Source organism: Diabrotica virgifera, chromosome 1 (genome assembly GCF_917563875.1).
Source record: "Diabrotica virgifera virgifera chromosome 1, PGI_DIABVI_V3a".
Classification (NCBI taxonomy): Eukaryota; Metazoa; Arthropoda; class Insecta; order Coleoptera; family Chrysomelidae; genus Diabrotica; species Diabrotica virgifera.
The window spans coordinates 96,595,013-96,621,471 of NC_065443.1; the positions used below are offsets into that span (position 1 = coordinate 96,595,013).

The following is a 26,459-nucleotide window of genomic DNA, read 5'->3' on the forward strand; positions in this document are numbered from 1 at the left end:
TTAATTTAATTCAAAATTTTTTTTGGCAACCCTGTATAAATACCTAATGATATTAATGTTTATATTACTGAATAGAGAATTAAACGCCCTTTCAAATGACCTACCACACGACCCCTATTCCCATTAACAAAATTATCGATTACGTCATCACGCTCAGATGGATGACGTCACTAGTATGAAATATATGCCAAAAAATTGTAATTTAAAAATAAAAATCGACCTCTTTCGGGATTTTGCTCCAAAATCGTCCGTTTTAAAGAAATGAATTTATTCCATAATTTAGCCCCTCTGTATAATCTACTATAATAAATCTTTCATGTCTTCAATTATTTAATTATTGATAAATAATTAGGTACTTCCCTAAAATTTTAATTGAAAATTGCAGATTTTTTGGGAAAACTCGGATTTTCTGAGTAAAATTTTTGTTGAAGGAAATCGGAAAAAAAATAACTTTGTGCAGAACTAAATTACGGTGAATTTTTATTTGAGTGTTTTTGGCTCAAAGGAAAAATTATAGGAGTTACAGACCACTAATTGAAAAAAAAAGAAGATTTAGGAGTGCTAATTTGTTTATAAATAAAATAACACACTTTCTGCGGACTTGTCATACCCCATATTACTAATATATGCAATCTTAAGATTCGATTTTAGCAATAAAATAGCTGGTAAATAATTTTTCCCAAAAATGGTATTTTTTCGATAATTTTCCCAGACTATCAACAAAATCCAAGAAACCGAAGCGCCAACCCAAATTCTGAGCAGTCTCAACATGATAAGGTTAATATCCCCAAGAATCGCTATACTCTCCGGCTGTCATGGCGGTGTCGAAATGAAATTGCGACTGTCGAAATGAATCAGGAGAAATTAAATGTGTTAAGTTAAAAGTGAAAATTATTCTGGCCATGGTGTATAGTGATGTTGAAAAAGTAACTATTCGTTACAAAGTACTCGTTACTTACGAATACCGAAAGTACCGATTACTATACAGAGAGGCAAATCGTTACTTTGATTACTCTGATTACTTCGTTACTTTGTACCAATCGTATCAGAGCGGGTAACGACTATTGTATCTACAACCAGTACACTTGATTACTTTCTATAAAAAAAATACTAATCGTATCCTAGCGAGTAACGGACGGGACCGGTATTTTACGAGTGTTATGGAATATCGTTATCGGTATGAAGCGTTTTAAGGGTGTGACAGAATACCTATACAAAATACCTTCCTACTGAGAAATACGATTCTCGATATGATTATCGGTACTCGAATACAAAAGTAACAAAAGTAATCATATAGTAATCAAAGTAACGAATACTGTAAATGATTACTTTATACAAAAGTAACGATTTATCCCTTAAACAGATCGGTGAAGGTCGTTGTTATATCGAAATACCTATACAAAATATCTACCTACTGAGAAATACGATTCTCGATATGATTACCGGTACTCAAATACAAAAGTAATCATAGTAATCCAAAGTAACGAATACTGTAACTGTAAATGATTACTTTATACAAAAGTAACGATTTGGAACGAATCCTCGAAAGTAACTATAATCAACATCACTACTACGAATAAAAATTCCTTTGCATTGCCCCTACAGTGTAGGCAAGCACAACCGTCGTTAATATCGTTTTTCTTTATAAAATTTTCAATTTTCATTATTTTCAATTAAAGCCAGTTTATTTATACTCCGCAAACGAGGAGCAATTAGGTGATATGATTATTTAGCAATTTTACGGCTTTTTATACCCAGAAAATGAAAATTTATTCGAAATCTCAACTTTTTATTTGGTTATATCTCGAAAACGGAAAATCCCCAAATGAAATTTCAAAGGAGGGATTACCTTTAAGTCAGGAGGAGTTATTTTGACTATGGTACATACTACTTTTAGCCTTACAGTTTAGGTTTACCAAAAGTGAAAATTATTCTGGCATTCCTTTGCCCCTACAGTATAGGCAACCAACATTAATATCGTTTTTCCTTTATAATATTTTCAATTTTCACAATTTTCAATTAAAACCAGTTTATTTATAATCCGCAAACGAGGTGCAATTTTTTGATATGGTTATTTAGTGACTTTACGGCATTTTATACCCTGAAAATCGACATTTATTTTTAGCGCTGCGCCGAAATCTCCACTTTTGATTTGCTTATATCTCGAAAACGGAAACTCCGCAAATGAAATTTTGAATGGTGCAATTATCCGCAAACGAGGTGCAATTTTTTGAGCTATGGTAGAAGTCAAAATAACGACTTTGAAAAAACCGTTTCGCTAACTTTATGACGCTTCCCTTTGCTTGATTGGCACACCGATAATTTTCGTTTAATACTGTCCGCTGTCATGAGCCGCTGTCACATCCGCTGTCATTTTACACTCAAATGTCCATAGAATTTCGTACTCAAAAGTGTAACACTAAAAAACAAAGGAACAGACCTAAAATTGTACAAGAATTGAAAGTGACAGCTGTCACTGTCAGTACAACGTACGAAATCTGACAAAATAACAGTTCCATGATGAAGTGTTAACTCTATCTCTATTCTGGAAAGAATTAGTCCTCACATCTTTTGTATTTAAGTTGAGGGAAAAAGGTGATTTTTGATATCCAAAGAGCCCCGCTTTGTTAATCAATAGTAGGGGATAAGATTTCAATCATCCATAATATTCGAAAATATTCAAAATACACTTTTAAAAATTTTAAGTTTGTGAGTATTTTGTAATGGCGACCCCATCAACTGGTGTTGGTAAGTGATAATCAAATTTTATCATATACTTCGTATTAAAAATGCATAATATTTATCGCAGTTGTGCCTCGAAACTTTCGACTACTTGAAGAACTAGAAGCCGGTCAAAAGGGTGTTTCAGATGGTACTATTAGCTGGGGCTTAGAAAATGATGATGATATGACACTTACACATTGGATGGGGATGATAATCGGGCCCCCTCGTACACCGTATGAAAATAGGATGTATTCTGTTAAAATTGAATGTGGCCAAAGGTATCCTGATGATGCACCTACTGCAAAGTTTATCTCTAGAATCAATATAAACTGTATAAACAGTAACACAGGGGTGGTAAGTAATCTTCATTTTTTGTGATAAGTGTGGCATATATTATAGCTTTAATGACTAATATAAGAATGTATTAAAATAATCTTCTAAGTTACATTACACTGGTAGGTGGGAAAGGAAGTAAGGTATATCTTTTATCTATTTATACATATACATACATTCTTTACTCATTTCATAAATGAAGTACACACTGTAGTAGACACTGTAGTATTGGTCACTATGACAATTTTTCTCTATCCTCTATCTATCTATATAAGGATTTTTTCAGCTGTTGCCACCATCCTTATTTCAGACAACCTCTCCAATCCTTTCTGTTTTGCCATTTTCCATCTCTAAGGTCTCGTCTTTCCATGGCCTCATCCACTTCATCCCTCCATGATCTTCAGGGTCTACCTCTTCTTCTTTTTCCTATTGGGCTCCAATTCGTAATCTGTGATATTCACCTTGTACAATCTGCTCTTCTCACATGTCCATATAAAATGTTTTTCTTCAATATAGCTGAGTATGTCTTGTTTTACTGCCATTCTTCGTTTTACCTTCTCATTTCTAATGAGATCTGTTCTTGTCATTCTGCAGCTTCTCATGAATTCCATTTTAGATTCTGTAATTTTGCACCTGTTTAATTTTTTTATTACCCAATTCTCTGCTCCATAGGTCATTACACTACTTACCAAGGTGTTATAATATATTCTCTTTGTATTTCTGGTAATCTATCCCACAGTACCTGTTTAATACATGTTCTTGTCTGTGCTAATCTGCTGGTTATCTCTTACTCAGTGGTTCCATTCTTTGAGATTCTGAATCCTAAGTACAGTAAAACTTCGATAGAACGGACCTCTATTTAACGGACCTCTATTTAATGGGCTTCAGATATAACGGACAAAAAATCACATCAACTGTAAAAAAAAATTGAATGCAAAAAATATGAAAAATCAATTTCTAGAAGGAAAAACAACAAGGACAGGATCTCGGCACTGCTTTGTGCTAACGCTGATGGATCGCATGGATTGACTATTATAATTTGTTGGTAAATCTCATAAACCTAGTGTTGTCAAAGATATAATCATCAAAAGGCATCATCTGCCCGTTTCATATTATAGCTCTAATAGGGCATGGTTCACCAGAGATATTTTCAAAAATTGATTGTTAAAGGATTTGTACCTGCAGTGACAAAATTTCAAGAAAAGAAACTGGTCATATACCGCCTAAAGAGGTGAAATCTTTATTGATTTTAGACAAAGCTCCTGCTAATCCCCCTGAAAGTATTCTAAATCCAGAAGATGGCAACTTTAATTGTATGTTTTGCCAAATTTTAACTTACAGATTTAGTACACTGTATAGAAAGTGGAACCTCGATAACTCGGATTAATCGGGATCGCAGTCGATCCGGGTTATCGAAAATCTGGGTTAGCCGGAGAATATGGCAAAGATTAATAAAATACGGTATACTTACAGATAAACTCCATTATAATTACAAAAACATGAAACACATATGCACAGTACACATCTAAATTACGTATAGTTGCATAGAGTGTTTCATTTCTTGGTAAAAAACTCAGTCATACTGTAGATGTACCGACACCATAAGATGCTGCAATAAATTGATTTTAAATATTCAGATTCAGATTCGTTTATTCATGTCAATAACACAAGTGTTTAACACATGTCAAATAAAATTACACAAAGATTTGGACGCAATACAAATTAAAAAGATGCACAATACGACTAAGAGTATTAATAACATTAAATACTAACATTAAAATCACATTAAATTTGATTACATTAACAATGGACATTGCTTAAAGTCATAAAATCCTAAAATTTAAATGCAAGAAATTCCTCATTACTATAAAAAACATTTTCTAACAAAATATCTTTAATTGTACTCTTAAATTGATTTAATGGAAGACACTTTAAACTATCTGGAAGTTTGTTGAAAAATTTAATAGCCCAGTATCCTGGCCCAGTTTGACACCTCCTCAATCTCCAGTAGGCTGGCACGAGATGGTGTTTATATCGGGTGTCATGTTGGTGTATGTTCTCATGGGTTTCAAAGTGCGCCCCTCCCCTCTTGATAAACATTAGGTTCTCAAGTATATATAGAGATGGAACAGTGAGAATTCTTAGGGACCTATATGCTTGCCTACAATCATCCCTTACGCTGCCAACCAAAGACTGTCAACATTTCTGCTGAATGACCCCAGACTAAAATGGCATAGGCTAGATGAGACTGAAAAATTGCATGGTACACTGTTATTAAGACTTTATGTGAAACATTATGTGCCAGATTCCTGAGTACAAACAGATTTTTTGCTAGCTTTTTACTTAGACTGTTGATATGTTCACCCCATTGAAGCTTGGGATCTAATAATACACCCAGAAATCTGACACTGCTCATACCATCATTTACATTCTGTGTGTCTCTGAGAGAAAAAACAACTCTGTTGGTTTTTGCTGCATTTTTGCAGAAAAAACAACTCTGTTGGTTTTTGCTGCATTGAGCAGTAATCGGTTTACGCAAAACCATTCATTGGTCACTGACTGTGCAGACATAGAACCCTCAAGCGACTCCCCAAGTGTATCAGTTGTAAAAGACACTGTGGTGTCATCGGCGAAGAGTGTGTACTTTGCATTTGTGTTAATGCTCTTAAGGTCATTAATATAAATTAGAAAGAGAATGGGTCCCAGAACAGAGCCCTGGGGAACCCCAATATTAACAACACTCTTTCCCGATAACACCCCAGAGACCCTCACAACCTGTGTTCTGTTTTCTAAGTAAGATTGAACTAGTTTTACACTGTAAGGACAGAAGTTGTATTTTTTGAGTTTTTGCAAGAGCATTCCATGATCTACACAGTCAAATGCCTTGCTCAAGTCACAAAACAGAACAGTATTAAACTGCAACCTATGAAAGGAGTCTACAATATGTGAGACCAAGTCCAGTATGCCAAGTACTGTGGATTTGTCCTTTCTAAAACCGAACTGAGAGTCTGAGAAATAGTTATTATTTTCAAAAAATGTGGTTATTTGTACTGCCATAGCTTTTTCAACAATTTTAGAGATTATTGGAAGCAGCGAAACAGGTCTATAGTTTTCTGGATTCTTAACGTCCCCTTTTTTATAAATTGGTGTAACAATTGCTTTTTTAAGGATTGATGGAAATTTATTTTCTTTAAAGCATAGATTTATTAGTTTAGTGAGTGGGCTTATAATAATATTTTTAATCATTTTAATAAGGTTAACATTAAATCCATATATATCATGGCTATTTTTATTCTTTAAGCTGTTTATTATATCCCTCGTTTGATTAAAGGTAATTTCAAGAAATGAAAAGGTGTTTGTATGATTGACATAATTAATTTTATTAATAAAGTCAATATTTAATTTTGGAATGTCTTTAACTATATTAGTGGCAATTTGGGAAAAATAATCATTGAACTGGTTTGGCATGATCTTGTGATCTTCTAATGAAGACCCTGATTTTCCTCGATATTTGTTTATCATGTTCCACATGGTTTTCTGTGGATTTTTTGAATTTAATATTATTTGGTCATTTGACCTCACTTTGGCTTTCTTAATTTCATTTTTATATTGATTTCTGAATTGTTTAAGTATATGATGGTTATTATCATTTTTATGTTGCATATAAAATTCTTCTAAAAATTTTAGATGTTCCCGCATTGCCTGTAGGTCATTTGTAAACCATGTGATTTTTTCAGATTGGTCTGATCTTACTCTATATTTTTTTTGTGAAAAAGATTCTAAAAAACAACCTTCAAGAATATTCATAAAGTGACAGAATTTTAATTCAACATCAGTGTTATCTTCATAGATAAAATCCCAGTTTACTTCCGATACTTTGTTGAAAAATATGTTCTTACCTTTTTCAGTTATAGGCCTAATAAGCATAGTTGTCTCAGTAAAACCTGTAACCTTTTTTTGAATCTCAAATTTGACAATCTGGCCTTTATGATCTGAAAAACCAGTCTCAAAAACCTCAGCAGAGTACAGGGGCAATCCAGGACCCATGAAAATGATATCAAGACACTTATTACCCCTTGTCGATTCATTTATAGTCTTGACTAGGTGAAAACCTTCAAGAACGCCTTGAAGTTTACGGGCACTTGCATTGTCAACAAGAAAGTCCACATTGAAGTCCCCAGCAACAAGGACTTGTTTATTTGGGCTTAATGTGCCTAGAACTCCTTCAAGAGAGTCCAAAAAGATGTCAAACGGGCCAGAGGGGCTATGGTATACTGCTAAAACTAACAAGTTAAAATCTTTTAGACATATACAACAATATTCTATACAAAAATCAATTATAAAAGTGTCATTATTAACAACATTAAAACATATAGTATTTTTGACGAAGATCGCAGAATATTCGCCTTTATCAATCCTACCTAATGCTTCTAGTTTCTTTTTCATTGTCACTACAACATTTTTACGTTTTGTTGCCATACGTAGACAAAAAACACGCAAACACTATCTGAAGCACGATTACACAACGGAAGTGAACAATACGACTGTAGGTACTTACTACATACAATAGGGTCACAAGGAACAATGTTATGTTATTTAAGAACAGACTAAGACCATTGTTTTAAAAAAGAATTTTTTAAATATTCTTTTAGTCTATTTTAAACAATGCTAAGACAGTTTGAAATAAATGAAGAAAAACAGACAGGTGCCTGTTGCTTCCGATAAGCCGAGACGGGCGCTCTGCCGCCGCCGTGTGCCATGAATCATTTTTATTATCGTATAGTTCAAATTACACACATACACATTATCTCTCAAATATTATTTTACTACATACATTTTTATTTGATAAATTTTTTAAATTGTTTATTTGTTAAAATGTTTGTCTGATGAAAATCGGTCCGGGTTAGCCGGACTTCCGGGTTATCGGGGGCCGACTTATCGGGGTTCCACTGTACCTACATAATTTAAAAAAAATTTTGATTGAATTTAAACCTATTTTTATACAACAGACTTTCGGCTTTAACGGATATCCAGTGCCCCCAATTAGTCCGCTATATTGAGGTTTTACTGTATTTGAATTTTTCAGTGCCATTAATTTCCCTATCATTGTCCATTTCCAAGTTTCTCACTGGTTCTTGTTCTGTTGTTAAGTATTCGGTCTTTTCTACGTTTATTTCCAGTCCATTTTTTGTGTATTTCTCATCTAATTTTCGGAGTAAATAGGACAAATCTTCTTCATCTTGAGCTGTTGCCACTTGGTCACCTGCAAAACTTAATGTGTACAAGAAGTTGTCCCGGATTTAGTCTAGGCGCCAGAGGGGTCACCGTGTCATATTCAATTCTGATGGACAAACTCAACGGTTTCTTATGGACTTTTGGCTGCTGATTACGAATTTCGAGGGGGGATTTCGATCCGAATGGTCAAAAAATTGTTATAAACAATTTAATTGTTTATAAATTGTTTATAAGGCTCTGGCTCATAAACTAAAAGAGATAAAAAAAATGTTTCAAACAAAATTTGTTCCTTAATAAAAAACGAAGAAACAACCGTTTACTAAACTTAAATATAACAATTAGAACTCAAGATATTGTAAAATTAGTGCACAATGCAAATTGCAAAATAAGTATTTTTCGAAGCTTTATCGATCGTAACGCGGCTTCTACGCATGCAAATGAGCCTTAGAAGGTGTCGTTTTAAAGCTTACTTAACAGGCTTCCAAACAAAGTTTGTTAAATTACTTGATCTTCATTTGTTTTAAAGTTATACCCGTTTGAAGTTACAATTTTCTTAAAAATATTGTACATTCATTTGTTTATAAGGGTTTCAAGCAAATTTAAGCTATAAACATTTATACTTTAATGAACAATAATGATAGAAAAACTCAAAAGGAACAATTTGAGGTTATGAAAATGTTCAAAGTTTATTTTTGGCCAAGATGTCGATATTTTAATGGCGCGCTATGAGTCGGAAGATCGGCTTACAGTCAATTAAGTATTTTTCGACGCTTTATCGATCGTAACTCGGCTTCTACGCAGTAAAATGAGCTTTTAGTGGTCTCATTTTAAAGCTTAATTAATAGACTTCCAAACAAAGTTGTCAAAATACTTTATCTTCATTTGTTCTAAAGTTATACTAGTTTGAAGTTTTTTAAATAATTTGTACATTAATTTTTGTATAAGGATTTTTAGTAAATTTCAGCAATAAACATTTATACTTTAATTAAAACTAATAATAGAAAAACTAAGAAGGTGTATTTTGAGTTTAGGAAAGTGTTCGCAGGTTTATTTTTGGCCAAGATATTGATAATAAAATAGCACGCTCTGAGGCTCAAGATCAACTCACAGTCAAGTAATAAATATCATGGTAAATATACCGATCAACTGCTCTCGTGTTACACTATTTTACTCAGGAAGCCTTGACTATTCTTAATATGTCTATCAATGTCTACAATAATATAATATACTACTGTCAATTCTGTCTATTTCTTACAACAAAGTCATTGTCTCTTAATAGTGTAATGTGATATTGATTCGTTGCAATAATGAATAATTTAGTTAATAATAAATTGTGTATTATATGTCAAAAAAATATCAACATCAAAGTGTCTTCTACTGAGAACGGTTGTGCACGTATAATTGAAACAGCAAATCTTCGTAAAGATTTTTCTCTTGTTTTCTCTTGTTGAAGGAGGCATTTCTCTTGTTAAAGATATGCCATCAAAATCAAACTCAAATCCACTTACATATAAAACGAGCATTTTATGTGGTGTACACACAATTAACGTGCCTCGAAGATTCTGCAAAAGAACTTGATCCACTTGTATATGGATATCTTATAGATAATGAAACTCTGAAGCCCCAAAAAGTTTTAATTTTAATGCCTTCAAAATCAGATTTAGTACCACCATGTGTATGTAAAAATTGCTCGAAGAATTTATGCAGATGTAAAAAAGCTGAGATTCCCTGTATATCTCGATGCAGATGTATGAAAGAAAATGTTTGTAAACATAGTAATAATAAATAATATCAACTCACTTTTTAGTTATATTTCTGAAATATTAGTTTTTAATGTGTTTTTCTTTCTCATTTAGTACAAAAAATAGAAGACAAATTAAATAGAATGAAAGGTGATATGAGATACAGTCTGATGATTTAATTATAAGAAGTATATGATAAAATTTTATTAGGATCTTCAAAAATGAAAAATGAAGATAACGTATATATACATAGAAATTATAATTTGCATCGAGATCTTAGCGCGTGAACCTTTACGCTGTGAGCCAATCTTGCGCCTCATAGCGCGCCATTAAAATATCGACATCTTAGCCAAAAATAAACTTACTAACAGTTTCAAGGCTCAAATTGTTCCTTTTGAGTTTTTCTATCATTATTGTTAATTAAAGTATAAATGTTTATAGCTCAAATTTGCTTGAAACCCTTATAAACAAATGAATGTACAATATTTTTAAGAAAATTATAACTTCAAACGGGTATAACTTTAAAACAAATGAAGATCAAATAATTTAACAAACTTTGTCTGGAAGCCTCTTAATTAAGCTTTAAAAGGACACCTTATAAGGCTCATTTACATGCGTAGAAGCCGAGTTACGATCAATAAAGCTTCGAAAAATACTTATTTTGCAATTTGCAATTTGCATTGTGCACTAATTTTACAATATCTTGAGTTTTAATTGTCGGATATCTTTTCCTCCTTTTCCTCCATTCTTTGACCCCCTATAAGGCACCATATTTCCTTTTTCAGACGATAAAAATCATGTTTATTTCTTTAAAAAAATGTTCCCAGTGATCATTTTTTATTCTTCTTACACGTGAACATGTTTCATTTTTTATTGTCTTGTAATTATGTTGACATGTATTTCAGAGGTAAACTTTTTTTTTTCTTTTTACTTCGATTCTGTACAAAACCATGGAGTTTTTCGCCTTGGTTGTGATTTATTTTTGTTAATGTTTCTTTCACCAAGCACTTTCTTTGCTGAGGCTAAGATACTAAACTTAATTTTTGCTCAACTTTTTTGACTCTGGTCACTTTCTGTTGTGATATATGTTTCTGCTTCTTTCTGTTATTCTTTTTTAGAATAGGTTTCTTGTGGAATCATCTTGTAAGGTTTTGACTTTTATCTTGGTGGTGTATTCTAGTGTTTTGTTATCACGTATGTGTTTTCATTCTGATTTTGCACAATGCCAATTCATGATCGGTTCCTTTTTCTGCTGATGTTAGTGCTCTTACATTCAATATATCAGACAAGTTTAACTCTCTATTTGACAGAATATAGTCTATCATAGATCTTTGCCCTCTAGTGTTTTGAAAAGTGTATTTGTATTGTTCTTTGGGAGGGAAAAATGTGTTATTAAGGGGTTACATAGGTCTTGCGGGTAAAAAAAGTGAATTTAAAAAAAAATTATATCTCAAAAACTAAAAATTATTTTTATTTATAATTGGAACATGTAAAAGTATAGTACTTAAGGTATTCTCAAAAAAAAAATTTAACCAAAAATATTCATTTTTGTAGAGTTGACTGCAATTTTTCGACAACAGCCCTTTTTTTGCAGTGGGCAGCATAAATAAGTCCAGCCTCAACTAAAATCAAAAAGTTTCTTGTAGTCTATACCTCTGGCTAGTGAATGAACGAAGGAATTTAAAAAAGAATTAAATTTGAAGATTTTACATAAGTTTAAACACATTTTTGACCCCAATTTGTCTTATTTTTTCAAAAATTACCATTTTTAAAGTAGTTTTTTTTATAAAACAAAAACGACTTCACCTAAAAAAAATTCCTTCGTTCATTCACTAGCCAGAGGTATAAACTACAAGAAATTTTTTGATTTTTTGATTTTAGATGAGACTGGACTTACTTATGCTGCCCACCGCAAAAAAGGGCCATTGTCGAAAAATTGCAGTCAACTCTACAAAAATGAATATTTTTGGTTCAAAATTTTTTTGAGAGTATAAATTATAAATAAAAATAATTTTTAGTTTTCGAGATATAATTTTTTTAAAGTCACTTTTTTTACCCACAAGACCTATGTAACCCCTTAATATGAATTTTGTTATGCTGCAGAGGTCTGTCAGAAGGTATATTTTATTAGTCATTTGGGATCTTGTTTATTATGGTCTGAAGGTGTTCATAGTTTTCTCTTGTGGTGGTATATCTGTTGTTCTCTGGCACCATATTGGGTGCGTTCAGACGACCACAGCAGCTGAATGTCAGCAGAAAGCGGCTGAGGGGTTGTATCCAGCGCTAATAGAGAAAGCTTAGTAAATCTCTCAGCGGCTGACTTCCAGCGGTGTCGTCTAACAGCTATCCCTTATTCAGCTGTCCAGCCACTGTGTTTGTCCGAATGCAACCATTCAGAGGCTTGACAACGATTTTGGCTCCACTGTGGAATAGCTTGACCCCATAAAATTTCCTCCACAAAAGCATTAAACAACTGAACAATACTTTCTCTGTTGTAATTTTTGTTACCATTAAAAAATATTTAAGTGTTTTCTTTTTTTCTCCTTCTTTCAAATAAGAGGTCTATTGTGGCTCATCCCTAAACTGATTTTATAATACTTTATTAGTATGATTCACTACATGTTTTCAAATCGTTATATTAAACTTATATTTTTCTGTATCAACTAACTGGAATAAGATGCATCACGACATAAATAATGCAGTTTGCAGCTAGATTGGTAATTAGTCCTGTAACCATTTGTTATAATACATTGAATTCATTTCCTAGTGGTAGTCGCCAGATTTAGTAACTGATTTAAATAAAGCATTTTTTATGAAGAACATTTCATCACCAGCATGAATAATTATTTAAATTAAAAACCTTGACCACTAAAAAAAAGTTTGAATATTGTTCATGTGTCATCCATAAATACAAATGGTTTGTTTGGATGCTTAAAAAATTAATTTGTCTTCTATATTTTATCAGTAAAACTTTTTGTCTAGTTTTTTAATTAAATATTTTCTATTATTTTGTATTTATCTATAACAAAAATGTCCCTGAAAGATATCCAGTTCATTTTTTTATATTCAGTTTTAATTTTCGTATGTGACTTTTCTTATTATTATTTTAACAGCTCCATTGAACCACTGATAATTTGGAAAGGTGATATGCCAAACAAGGAAGGTACGAAATAGAGATCTCTACTAGTTCTACTTAGCTGGTGCTTGGTGTACTGGTATTAACATGTTCCGTGCGGATGGCATACATGTGAGCCACATGATGCTTTTCATGTATGCATACATACGGCGCTCATGTATGCCTAGTATGCCATTGATTATACACATTTTAAATATGTATTTTTTTTGTCAGTCATGACTGCAAGTCAAAGGAAAGTTGTGTACACTTATGCTTCCTTTTATTTTAACTTTTTTCATATACTTTTCTTCTGTACACAGTACTCAATGTTTATTTCTGGAACAAATAAAAGAATAACTACTCCTCATAGTCGGCTCCACCGACATGGAGTAGAGATAGGGTCAGCAGCGGGGCATCCGAAGTAACATTTGCTAAAAATACGTACCAGGTGTCCACGGCTGGAATGAGGGGGTTTTTAGTGGGTAGGCAGTTGCGTTTTCACGATTGATTCGCTCGTATTCACGGGTGTCTGAATCAGGCAAGCAGACTGAATCCCACACACCAGGGTAGAGGACAGAACACCAGCTTCTTGGGGTGCTGCAGTCTACTCTGACGGTCTTATGAAGATTTCCTCCTCCCACAAAAAAAAAGTCAAATAATCAGACACCTGCACACAATGTGTTAATCTGGAACAGTGTTTTTCAACCTGTGTGTAGCGTAAAAGTAAAAAAGCAAAGTTTCTATTATAATGGTATAAGCCAACAAGTCATAGGGACACTTTTAAGCTCTAAGATAAACTCTAGGCTGTTGTGGAAGTGCTGAGAGGGACTCTACAGACTGGCAGAACGTAACATTGCCACAGTAGTATAGGTTCCATCGCACTGGGAAATATACTGCAATGAAAGAGCTGGATTCAATGGCAACATAACTCTTACTAGGAAAATACATTTGATCAAAATCAAAGAAGCAGTCTTCATCACACCAAATAAAGAAAAATGAATAAGAAATACATTAACAATAAGTGCAGCAATATTTGCTGATCAATAATGAACGAAGTCATCAATAAGAAGATACCATCACTAAAAAGTTAATAGGAGGTCAGACACATCATCTACAATTAACTAGTAACAAGTCCTTAAAGATCAGAATTTCATAGTAATCTGAGGGTACAAAAACACCTCTCATAATTTTCACCACAATACACAGCTGGTGCCTATAAAGTAGATATCATATAAATCAAACATGTCAAATTGGTATTATCAGTAGTTCAGAGGGGACATTGTCAATACCTGAAGCCTTGTTATTTCTTTGTGCTCGTATTGCTTGTTTTACCCCTTACATAGTCAGGGCTCTATATTTTTGGTGTCTCCCATAATATGCTGAACGTCCATATACTCTTCATTTTCTTGCGCCCCTAAAATAGATTAGAAATAGGTTTTTCAGACTGATTTTATTTCCCTTGGATCACTGGTTATCTTCCTTTGTGATTACTGCATAGACTTGTTGGAGGTTTTGGATTTGGGATCTTGGGGACTTGGTATTTGGATTGAAAATATGTACTATATTTTCAAAATGGTACCCAAATGAGTACCTTTGAACTTGTTTGGTTTCTAATAACCCTTAATTAAATGTTTTTTATACAACAATTGTGTATTCGGGAGACCCCCATGATGTGGAGAATGCAGCCACTCTCCCACTGTCTTTTAAACTAGACTCCATATACTTCTAATTTTATAAACCTTAAGATGAAATATGTCAAAACGCATCCAGAAAATTAGAAAAATGTGAAATCCGTAAATTATTCATGTCTGTCTGTCCCAGAGACTGTGTAAACACAGATAGAATGACAAATATGGTATCGAATTAAAGCTTTTAACCCAAGGATGGTATTAAAGATAAGAAATGTAACCTCCGACTTCCGGTTTTAGAGTTGCAACCGGAACTACTGTCTTAAAGTCGCCTAAATAGTAGGTACAAGTGATATATTATTCTACAGGACTCAGCAACAAGAAAACAAATATGTATATACTTCCGATTTCATGCCGTCTGTCCGTCAGACTGTTTGTCCGTGAATATAACTCCTACCTGATTAGAACTGATAAAATGACAAATGATGCGTAGAGTGAGAGCTGATAACTCAATGATGGTATTAAAGGTGAGAAATTGAACCTCGGACTTCCGGTTGCAGAGTTGTCACTGGAAGTACTGTTTTAAAGTCATCGAAATAGTATAAGACGAGAATTAATATATACTTCCGGTTTTTATATCATTTCCAGTTAAAGAGTGTAATCGGTTACATTTAAAGAGTGTAAAGTCAGTTAAAGAATGTAAGTGCCACATTGTAGTCACAGAAATAAGTAGGTACATGTGATATACCAATCATCGCTTATTGAAAAGTTGATATTGAATATTTAGTTCCGGTTTTGATGTCATTTCTGGTTAAAAAGTTATGACCTTAAGTTTGGCAAAAATGACTCAAATTTCGAGTGCTGGTTCTACTTCTGGTCACGTTGGGTGTAAAACTAGGACTTACAAAGTTCATTTTAATAAATTTTGTTTTTTACAATTTGTGGTTTCACTGAGATTAACAATCGTTATTAGTGTCAAGACATTTCATTTATCGAGTTCATAGTCCGTAATCCATGGTTCATTTCTTCTTTGCTTAATAGGTTACCGGCCTATTACCCAACTTCTAGCTTGGGAGACCAGAATTTTTTGTCAGGGTTTACTCCCTTAGCTGATAAGTTTCAGTTTTTAGGCGCCAGCAGCTCACTATTCACCCCTCTTGTCTATTACGTAACGCAAACCAATTGTACGCCTTGCACCTAGAGGTTACACAGTAAAAGCCTTCGGCGACGTGAGAGTAGAATTTGTCGACAGAAGCTGAGTTCTACAGGGTGTAACAAAAATGCAGGTCATAAATTAAATCACATATTCTGAGACCAAAAACAGTTCTATTTAAGGGGCTATCCTACTGTAGAAGTACGAAATGCATATACTTTTTTTGGGAATTTCTAAAATAAAAAGAACTGTACCAATTATTTTGAAAATTTGCATGAGCATTTATTATAAAAAGAAGTACATGTAAAACAATTTTCATAAAAAAATATTGAAAACTAAACGATTTATGCTCCATCTACTGGCACCGTGCAAATAAAAACATGGCCCCACTGCTGCAGTGATTGGGACTAATAGAGATCCTAAAACATAAAATTTCAAAGTGATTATTGAAATATAAGTTATTTCCTATTCGCGGTGTGCAAGTACTCGGAAGGGATACGCGAAACGATCGTGCGCGAATAGTGGAGAAATATTGCAACTTTCTTAAATAATTCATATTGTCAATTGAAATTGTCAAATTGACGTACATTTCATACCTATTGTCATTTAAGAAGAAAAATTATATATTGCTTCACAATATTGATATGAGATGCAATTATTATACAGGGTGGTTCATCTTATTCGCCTCGGTCTCTGTACGGAAAACCACTTGATATTTTAAAAAAATTTCTTCACACGAATACACAGGGCCTTTAATACTACAACCTAAAAATAATGTGAATTATACAGGGTGTTCCAAAAAAGAGTGGTATATCAAAGTTATATTTTTTCTTATGGAATGCCCTATATCTGATGACATTATTGAATTGACCTTAAAAAATAAGCTATACTTTCATAAGGGTTCCCTATACCTAAATACAGGGTGTTTTGATTTATTTCGATTTTTATAAAAATGTAAGGTTTTAGAAAAAAATAAATATCTACGAATCTAAGAAGCAGTAACAAATTCTTTCTTGGATCTTAATAATAGACTATTTAGCATACTTAAACAGATGCTTATTGCAACAAAATTTCTTACAGGGTGGTCAAAATATGAGATTGTTCTATTAACAAATTCAAGGTGTAATAACTTACTTATTTTAAATGGAACACCCTATATCTGACTAGTCTATCGCGTAGAAAATTTGCTTAGCTTTCAATTTGTATTAGGGTTTCCGATACCTATCTTTTTACAGGGTGGTCAAAATATTAGATTGTTCTATTAACAAATTCAACCTGTAATAACTTACTTATTTTAAATGGAACACCCTGTAGCTTACTAGTCTATCGAGTAGAAAATTTACTTAGCTTTCAATTCTAATTAGGGTTTCCTATACCTATCTCCCTTTATTTTTTAAATATTGAAAGATTTCCTAATTTGTGAGCTTTAAAAATTAGAATTACATAAGTACCTATGTCGTGTTTATGTACAACACATCACCAACACTGGCAATATACTTAGACAAGATACTGTCATTAATAATAAAATTTTCATTGTTATCGTGTAATCACACAGAGTGTTGTATTATTTTAGTTGATTTTGGCCTACATGTTAAATTGAATAATATGTTTATTTTAAACTGCATACACTATATTAGATGCCGTATTCTGGAAGATATTTAAATTATATTTCATTCCGTATATGTATTTTCCATATCTTAACCCAACGGTTATTAAGTAAATTTAAGAACGCCACTTTTTGTTTGAATCTTTAAATCGCAATTACAATTAATTAAATGCAATGGCTACTTTGACGAAAACGAGCCTATTGTACAAAAATATGTAAAAATGGGTATTTACAGAATAACATGGGAATTTATGTTTACAGAATAACATGTGTATTGAGAATGTTAACATGGAATTGAAGAGATTTTAAATATCTTCCATTATAAAGAATAGAATATCGAGTATGTCATTTAAAATAAGAACACTCTGTGTGATTAAATGATAAAAATGTGAATTTTATTAATGAAACTATCTTGACTAAGATATTTAAGTATATTGCCGGTGTTGGTGATGTGTTGTACATAACCACGACATAGGTACTTAATTCTAATTTTTAAAGCTTACAAACTAGGAAATCTTTAAATATTTAAAAAATGAAGCTAGATAGGTATAGGAAACCCTAATAAGAATTGAAAGCTAAGTAAATTTTCTACTCGATAGACTAGTAAGATACAGGGTGTTCCATTTAAAATAAGTAAGTTATTACAGCTTGAATTTGTTAATAGAACAATCTAATATTTTGACCACCCTGTAAAAAGATAGGTATATGAAACTCTAATACAAATTGAAAGCTAAGTAAATTTTCTACGCGATAGACTAGTAAGTTATAGGGTGTTCCATTTAAAATAAGTAAGTTATTACAGCTTGAATTTGTTAATAGAACAATCTCATATTTTGACCACCCTGTAAGAAATTTTGTTGCAATAAGCATCTGCTTAAGTATGCTAAATAGTTTATTATTAAGATCCAAGAAAGAATTTGTTACTGCTTCTTAGATTCGTAGATATTTATTTTTTTCTAAAACCTTACATTTTTATAAAAATCGAAATAAATCAAAACACCCTGTATTTAGGTATAGGGAACCCTTATGAAAGTATAGCTTATTTTTTAAGGTCAATTCAATAATGCCATCAGATATAGGGCATTCCATAAGAAAAAATATAACTTTGATATACCACTCTTTTTTGGAACACCCTGTATAATTCACATTATTTTTAGGTTGTAGTATTAAAGGCCCTGTATATTTCTGTGAAGAAATTTTTTTAAAATATCAAGTGGTTTTCCGTACAGAGACCGAGGCGAATAAGATGAACCACCCTGTATAAAGGTAAATTTAATTAATTGTATTTTGCTTGCAGTACTGCATTTTAATAACTAATTTTATTTACTACATACAATTATTTACGTTTTAATAACATAACCTAAATCTTATTTCTTCTTCTTATTCTTTTTTTTGGACTATGGCCTTGACAATTATCTAGTAACCAGGACCATATGATTGGCCAATATAATTAAAAGTGCGAATAAAAGTGCAGAGCGAAGAAACCAGGTGTCGCTTTTCCGAACTTGCACGGTCCCAATACCATCAACTAGGATTTTTGAAAAATATTAAAATTTGAAAAAATGACGAAGTGTTGAATTTTTTTTTAAAAATAGCTAACACATTTTCAGTTTCAAAAACCGCCAAATTGACATTTTTTATCCGATCAAAAAACCCGTAGTTGATGGTATAGAAAATAACTTATATTTCAATAATATCTTCGAAATTTTATGTTTCAGGAACTCAATTAGTCCCAATCACTGCAGCAGTGGAGCTATGTTTTTATTTTCACATTGCCAGTAGACGGCGCATAAATCGTTTAGTTTTCAATATTTTTTTTATGAAAGTTGTTTTACATATACTTCTTTTCACAATAAATGCTCATGCAAATTTTCAAAACAATTGGTACAGTAGTTTTTATTTTAGAAATTCCCAAAAAAGTATATGCATTTCGTAAGTTTATACTAGAATAGCCCCTTAACCTAACTTACCTTAGTACAAATGTGCAATAAAAAGGTTAGAGCCCTTTGAAATTACAAAATGAAAATCGATTTTTTCCAATATATCGAAAACTATTAGCAATTTTTTATTGAAAATGGACATGTGGCATTCTTATGGTAGGGACATCTCAAAAAAATACTAACTGTAAAATTTGTACACCCCATAAAAATTTTATGGGGGTTTTGTTCCCTTAAAACCCCCAAACTTTTGTGTACATTCCAATTAAATTATTCCCGCGGTACCATTAAACACAATATTTTTAAAACTTTTTTACCTTTTAGTATTTTTTCGATAAGCCAGTTTTATCGAGGTGCGGCTTCTTTTTTAATAGGTTACATAAAAATTTTATGGGGGTTTTGTTCCCTTAACCTTTAACTACCCGCGCATCAAGTTAGAACATAACTACACGCGTGGCGTACTTTATACGCCATGAGAAAATACCCTTAAAAACAGCGATTTGTTTATTTTTTTTTTGAAAAAATACACTTAGTTGTCTGTTATAAACCTTATTCGGCATCAGTGAATACTTGGAGTTCCTTCTCAGTAAGCCAATTGGGATTTATAACTGGAATCATGGAATGACTGGATTCCATGATAAATAAAATTAATAACAAAATTTTTTTTGAAATGTGATTTTTACAGGAGAAAAAGTATTGTTTATAAAGAAAAATATATTTTGTGCTATAATGACTAAAAAACAATTGAACTATGCACTTATATTATTACTTATATTAATATAATCGTGGCGTATATTGTCCACCACCCGAAACAACAAATAATAAACTGTAAATTACGATCTTCCCAAAACGCCGATTATAACGAAACTAAAACCAAATTGTAAAGCACATTCCAGTGAGACGTTAGAGAGATAAACAAGGTCAAAAATTAAATTTTTAAATATATTTGCAGTAGAATTCTTTTATCTGGCGTACAAAATACGCCAGCGCGTGTAGTTAAAGGTTAAATGCCCCAAATGTTTGTGTACGTTCCATTTAAATCCAGGTTTAGCCATATGGCTCACACTCCCTCTAAGGGGAAAATTGACTCATCCCAGATACCTACGGTATCAAAAAGATTGAGCTCTGGTGGGACTCTTTCCGTGTTATCGAGCCCTAGGTGACTTGGTATGCTGGAGTTTCTCCCAGAAATTTTCGTACGCATCTGGCCGTCGCGAGTAGTACAGCTTTCTGCATGGTCTTATAAAGGTGTTCATTTAGACCCAGCCTTTTTATGCTTTCGAGGAGGGTCTTCGGAATGACTCCAGTAGTAGACATAATAATCGGTATCGTCTGGGTACTTTGCATTCTCCATTGCCTTCGTATTTGAATTTCCAGATCTCTGTACTTGGCGATCTTTTCAGTAAATTTACTCCATTTAAATTACGCCATTTAAATTACGCCATTTAAATTATTATTTTGGTACCATTAGTTAAACACAATGTTTTTAAAACTTTTTTGCCTCTTAGTATTTTTTCGATAAACGATTTTTTATCGAGATATTATGTTTCAAAATATACCTAAAAAATGTAAATTCACAATAAATTTTCATATTATTACCAGGTCTGTATAATCTTACTTACCATGTAAAAATTTGTGTTGGATTTTACAAATGTTCAAAATATCTCGAAAAAAAAAACTGACTTATCAAAAAATTACAAAGAAAGAAAAAAGTTTTAAAGACATTTTGTTTAACTAATGGTGCCACAATAATAATTTAATTGGAACGTACAGAAATATTGGGGAGATTTAAGGGAACAAAACCCTCATAAAAATTTTATGGGGTGCACAAATTTCACTTTTATTTTTTTAAGATGTTCTTACCATAGCAATGCCACATGTTTATTTTCAATAAAAAATCTCCAACAGTTTTTTATTTTTTTAATAATTTTGTAACTTCAAGGGGCTATAACTTTTTTTATGTGCACATTTATACTAAGGTAAGTTAGGTGCAATCGAACTATTTTTGGTCCCAGATCATGTGATTTAATTTATGACCTGTATTTTTGTTACACCCTGTATTTCTAAAACCTCAACTGTTTTAGAAATAGTTGAGTGGACATTACTCAAAGTTTTATTTTAGTATGAGCATCGGCAACCCATACTGCCTCCAAGATCTTTTACAAAGTTTTTACAGTTTACAACTGCAAAAAAATATTTCTGCGGTACTAAGACAAAACCCGATATGTCAAAAATTATCGATTTTTCGTTTTTAATGCCAATATGTACCTTGAGCGATGAAGAATATGATGACAAACCCCGACATGGCCAAACGCATCCATGTAACCAGTAGATGATAAAATTAGTTTCCGATATGTCCACTATTACAACAACACCTCGTACTTTTAAATTCATCTGCTGCAAATTCATGTTTTTTGACATATCGGGTTTTGCCTTAGCACCACAGATTTATACTCTAGAGAAAATCCATGTATGTACCTATTAGGGTTTCCTTATTGTGCCCTTTATATCCCACACATACTTTTACTAGATTATCTAATATGAATATTTGCATTTAACTTAGCTCTTTTTAACTTTCAGGTCGATAACAGACAAGTCCCAATATTGGCTAGGTGGCAAAGGGATTACACTATTAAAACGGTTTTGCAAGAATTACGAAGAATAATGACACTTAAAGAGAACATGAAGCTAACACAGCCTCCTGAAGGCACTTGCTTCTAGCCTTTGAATCAGCATAACACTCCCCCAGTATCTTCTGTTACAACTTGTCCATTGAGTGTCGATACCTGCACCACGCAATCATGCTGTCTTCTGTAGCGGATTCACCTTACTCACAAACTATCTATGGGGTGTCTTGAACTGGTTCTTGGAAGATAACCTGTCTGGTAATGAGGACAAACTGGTGTATTTAGGTTAAGGTGTCTAATGATAAGAGTATTTTTTAATATTACTGCTTGTACAACTTGTTTAACTCTATTAGAGGATGACTCATGATCGAACTTGTATTTTTGTAGGAAACAAAAAGTAATGTTGATGTCAATTATAATAAACCATCTATGACGCATCTCGTATTTCAATAAAATTGAATGAATAGGCGTTTGACACAATATTGTTCTTGTATAACCCAAAGTTTTAAGAATGGGTGGTCACGATTCATTCGATATACTAGATTTTTGGGTTGATTAACCACTTATTTGTTTTTGTATATTCTACTGGGCAGTAGTTGACAATTTATCGGAACTGTATTTTTAAACTTTTACTAGTATTCACTCACTTTGTGTACGTTTTTATACCAAAGATGAAATTGTCAACTGCTGTGGTATGAAAAAAATCAATTTATGCTTAAATACATGTTACGCTTTATTATGGAGAATCAGCTTCGAAAATCTAAAATTCTAAAAGACATTTATTGAATAACTACAAGGTTGTATTGATATTTAGACATTTTTTGAATGTCGTGTGTGTTTATAAAGAAGTTATCCTTTATTTTGTAGTAGTTTCGGACACCCCTTTTAACAGTCAGAGAGTAGATATCTATTTGTATATCATTGATTACATATATCATAAACATTATCTAAATCATTATTTTTTTTGAAAACACAGAAATTAAAAGTAAAGGTAGAATACACCATTTTAAAATTTGACAATGTTATCTCAATACATTATTACATTCTCAATATTCACACACACGCTTCACTAGCACTCATAGGTATTTAGCATCTCCTTGTTTGCTGTCATACCTTGGTTTTACATTTAAAACTTATATGAGAAAAGTGATACTTAGATGAGACTTTACTTTATAAGTTTAACTTTTTTCTTTAAAGTCTTGAGTCTGATGAAAGAATGAGTAGAGATCTACACTCTGATGACCCAAGTTGTAACAAAGATGGCTAAGGTGTACAGCTTTATAAGCTATGTAGTTAAGTTAACATTTTAGCTAAAGTTATTAGGTTGAAATAAGTTTATATACAGTACCAGAGCATATATTCCATATATAGCAGCTTATAGAAAGGTAGGAGGAACTGCTAAAAACTTTGTTTGCCTTACCAATAGTTTTAATAATCGAGTTTTAAGTCGAGATATTCACGCAGGTGGTCTAAAATGCCCAAATGTTATTTATTATAGAGTAAGCGCCACTCTACTAGATACATTGGTAGGTACCTAGTTGGTATGATTATTGGCTAATCTGGTCCGTTCTCAGATGTGACTTTCATCCCTGTCATGTTACTGTCATGAAACTATTCAAAATAATTGTTTTTCCATACAAAAGAATACATTAATTAATAGTATTGTTACTCTGCTTTAAAATAACTTTATTCAAGCACCAACAATATTACAATACTTTAAAACTATTACAACTTTAACAAAATGACAACTATAAACGTCAAACACAGCTGATCTATTATTTGTCAACTTTTTATGTTAATATAGGGCATTCCAACATGCTGTCAAAAGTCAATATGACGACTGGGAGGCAAACATAAATGTTATTCTATCAGTTCTTAATTTGTTTTAGATAATTTTAGTTGCGTTTCTTTGTAATTTTGTTTTTAAAAGAATTGATTTGACATTCTCACTAGAAGAATTAATCTAAAAAGATAATATGCCTAATTTCTGTTGTGTTTTGAAATGTGGAATACGAAATTCATGATGAAGTTCAGTTTTATCGGTTACTATCAGTGGTATATTTTAAGCGTAAACACGTGTAAAACAACTAAATAAGTTATCATCTGAGAGACAAAAACAAACAACTAAATAAGTTATGATCTGGGAGACAAAAACAATGGTTAAATGCTACAAAACGTCCTATAAAATGCTAAATAATTATTTCCATGTTACTTACGCTTGGAAAACGTCTAAACCATGTGTTCTCAAACCCCTCGAGGAAAAGTGGACCTATATTATTTATTTTGTCAATCTTTTGCTTGTACCTACCACTGTGCGTCTAGGTACCTACTAACAACATTATGTATTGTCTACCAAGAATTTATATGCACTCATGTTTATTTATTCACTGCTTAAAACCAAATAAAGTCGTTCAGGTACTTCTACAACTAAAAACTACACAAAATCTACAACAAAATGTTCAGAAAATACAACTTAAAACTGTTAATACATGTGCTGCAAATATTATAAACAGACACAATGTTTGACAGTTTGCCTCCCAAACGTCAGTCTTGAAATGCCCTATTCAGTTTCTATACATTTTCTGACGTTCTAAACGTCACTGGACATACAAATAAACATTGCAACAAGTGAAGGGTCCAGGACTATAATAGCTCAATGTTCCTATGGATCTAGTAGGGTGGCGGTGGTTACTGTATAGCAATATTACAGTATTTCTCATGATCATTTTTCAGTGCGTAACAAATGATAGGAAAAAGGGTAAGTCCGTGATAATACACATTTATGACATTTATTCTAACATGACATTTTAGTTAAATCTGACAGTTGTCACATTTTATTTTCAATTTGGAATAAAAACAAATCAAAAGTGTTTCTTGCATTTATAAAATGGTATTTTCTTTGATTTGTATAGTCTTATAAATTATACAGATTATATTTGTAATATTATTATCTAATTTAAAAAAAAAATTTTTATTATGGCGCCATCTATCGACAACTAGAATAACTAGAATAAATGTTATAAAAATGTCCCCGACGAAATGTAATCACCGACGTGCCTTTTTTTCTGTCACATACAATTTAATGCGTTAGAAAGAAATCGAAAAACTGTGACGCACTGAAAGATGATCATGAGAAATACTGTACATACTTATTTTTTACTATAGCTACATTTTTGCGATACCAGTTGAAGAGAACGTGACTAGAAATATATTCTTGTATGACTACTTTGAACAAAAGCTACAACTTTGCTTGTAGTTTGATTCCTGTGAATTTTTTCTCGAACGGATACATTTTTGAACATTTTTTTTAAGATTCAATTTTTTTTAATACCAAAGGCAATCAAACCGTTATTTTATCAGTTGTTCCTAACGAAGCTTCCAGCAATATTGTTTTGAACATTTTACTTTTTCATTACCGTCAAACGCATGTTTCGGTTATTTTGGTACGCTGTATGTTTGAAGCTTTAAAATAAAATATAATGACGTAGCGTTTATAAGCTGTACCATTCGTGTAATTTTATTTGAATTACATTTTTACTATATAGAATGTTTTGCTGTTATCTGTGCAGGATTTAATAAGTCTACGTTTGTTGAACAATTTTGTTCGTTTAAATTACACACTTTTGTTTCAAATAGGCATTAATGGTATTTCGAAAGACAATTAGAACGGAAACCTTGGTGATATTATCGAGGTGAATACATTTTTGATGATAGTGTGTAGTATAAACATTTTGTAATTATTAATTTTGATTTTGGTTCAGTCATGATAAGTTCGAAGATTTATTTTATCTTACCAAAAACTAACTTTATAATATTCTGTTTTATTCCTGCTGGGAAAAAACGAATTTTTACGATCTTTTTTTTTTTGTAAATGTAAATCCATGGAAACTTAAATTTTCAGTAAAGTTTTCTTTATTTTATTTCTTATACCTTTTACACTCCTAAAATTATTATTTTTTAAAGTACATAAATTATTTTTTATGTACTAGATTTTTTATGTGCATCAACAGTGAACAGTTATTAGTGGAGAATCATTGTAATTAAAGACTAGTGCTAACAATAAAGAGCATAAACATTAAAGTTACAAAACCTTAGGAACCAAGGAAATAACCATTCCAAAAAAAATAATACTAAAAACACTTCAATTTCATAATGAATGGCGCGACAAAGCCAGATCTGCACGTAGTGCGAAGTAAAGGTTACAAGAACTGCAAAAAGTTATCTTCGAAGTCTGTATTAGATAGGATGCGGACACATTAAGGTATAATTTAATAAAATGAGTACGTAATTAAACTAAAAAGGAGTAGTTCCCTGGGTTGGCTGTATACCATATAGTTAAACAAACTCTTAACATGAAGT

At 32.1% G+C, this 26,459-nt stretch overlaps 1 protein-coding gene across 2 annotated transcripts in view; it reads left to right on the top strand.

Moving 5' to 3' along the window:
- LOC126889325 (ubiquitin-conjugating enzyme E2 variant 2) overlaps window positions 1-26,008 on the top strand; it is a 32,249-nt gene extending 6,241 nt beyond the window's left edge. Inside the window, exons 1-3 of one of the 2 annotated variants that reach the window (XM_050657561.1) lie at window positions 2,483-2,748; window positions 2,810-3,078; window positions 22,054-26,008. In XM_050657561.1, the coding sequence (XP_050513518.1) occupies window positions 2,724-2,748; window positions 2,810-3,078; window positions 22,054-22,194 (435 nt within the window). In that variant the 5' untranslated portion in view covers window positions 2,483-2,723 and the 3' untranslated portion in view covers window positions 22,195-26,008. Of the gene's footprint in view, window positions 1-2,482; window positions 2,749-2,809; window positions 3,079-22,053 lie in introns of those variants that run through there. The other variant, XM_050657555.1, reaches the window with a different exon arrangement.
- Window positions 26,009-26,459: the final 451 nt, after the last annotated feature.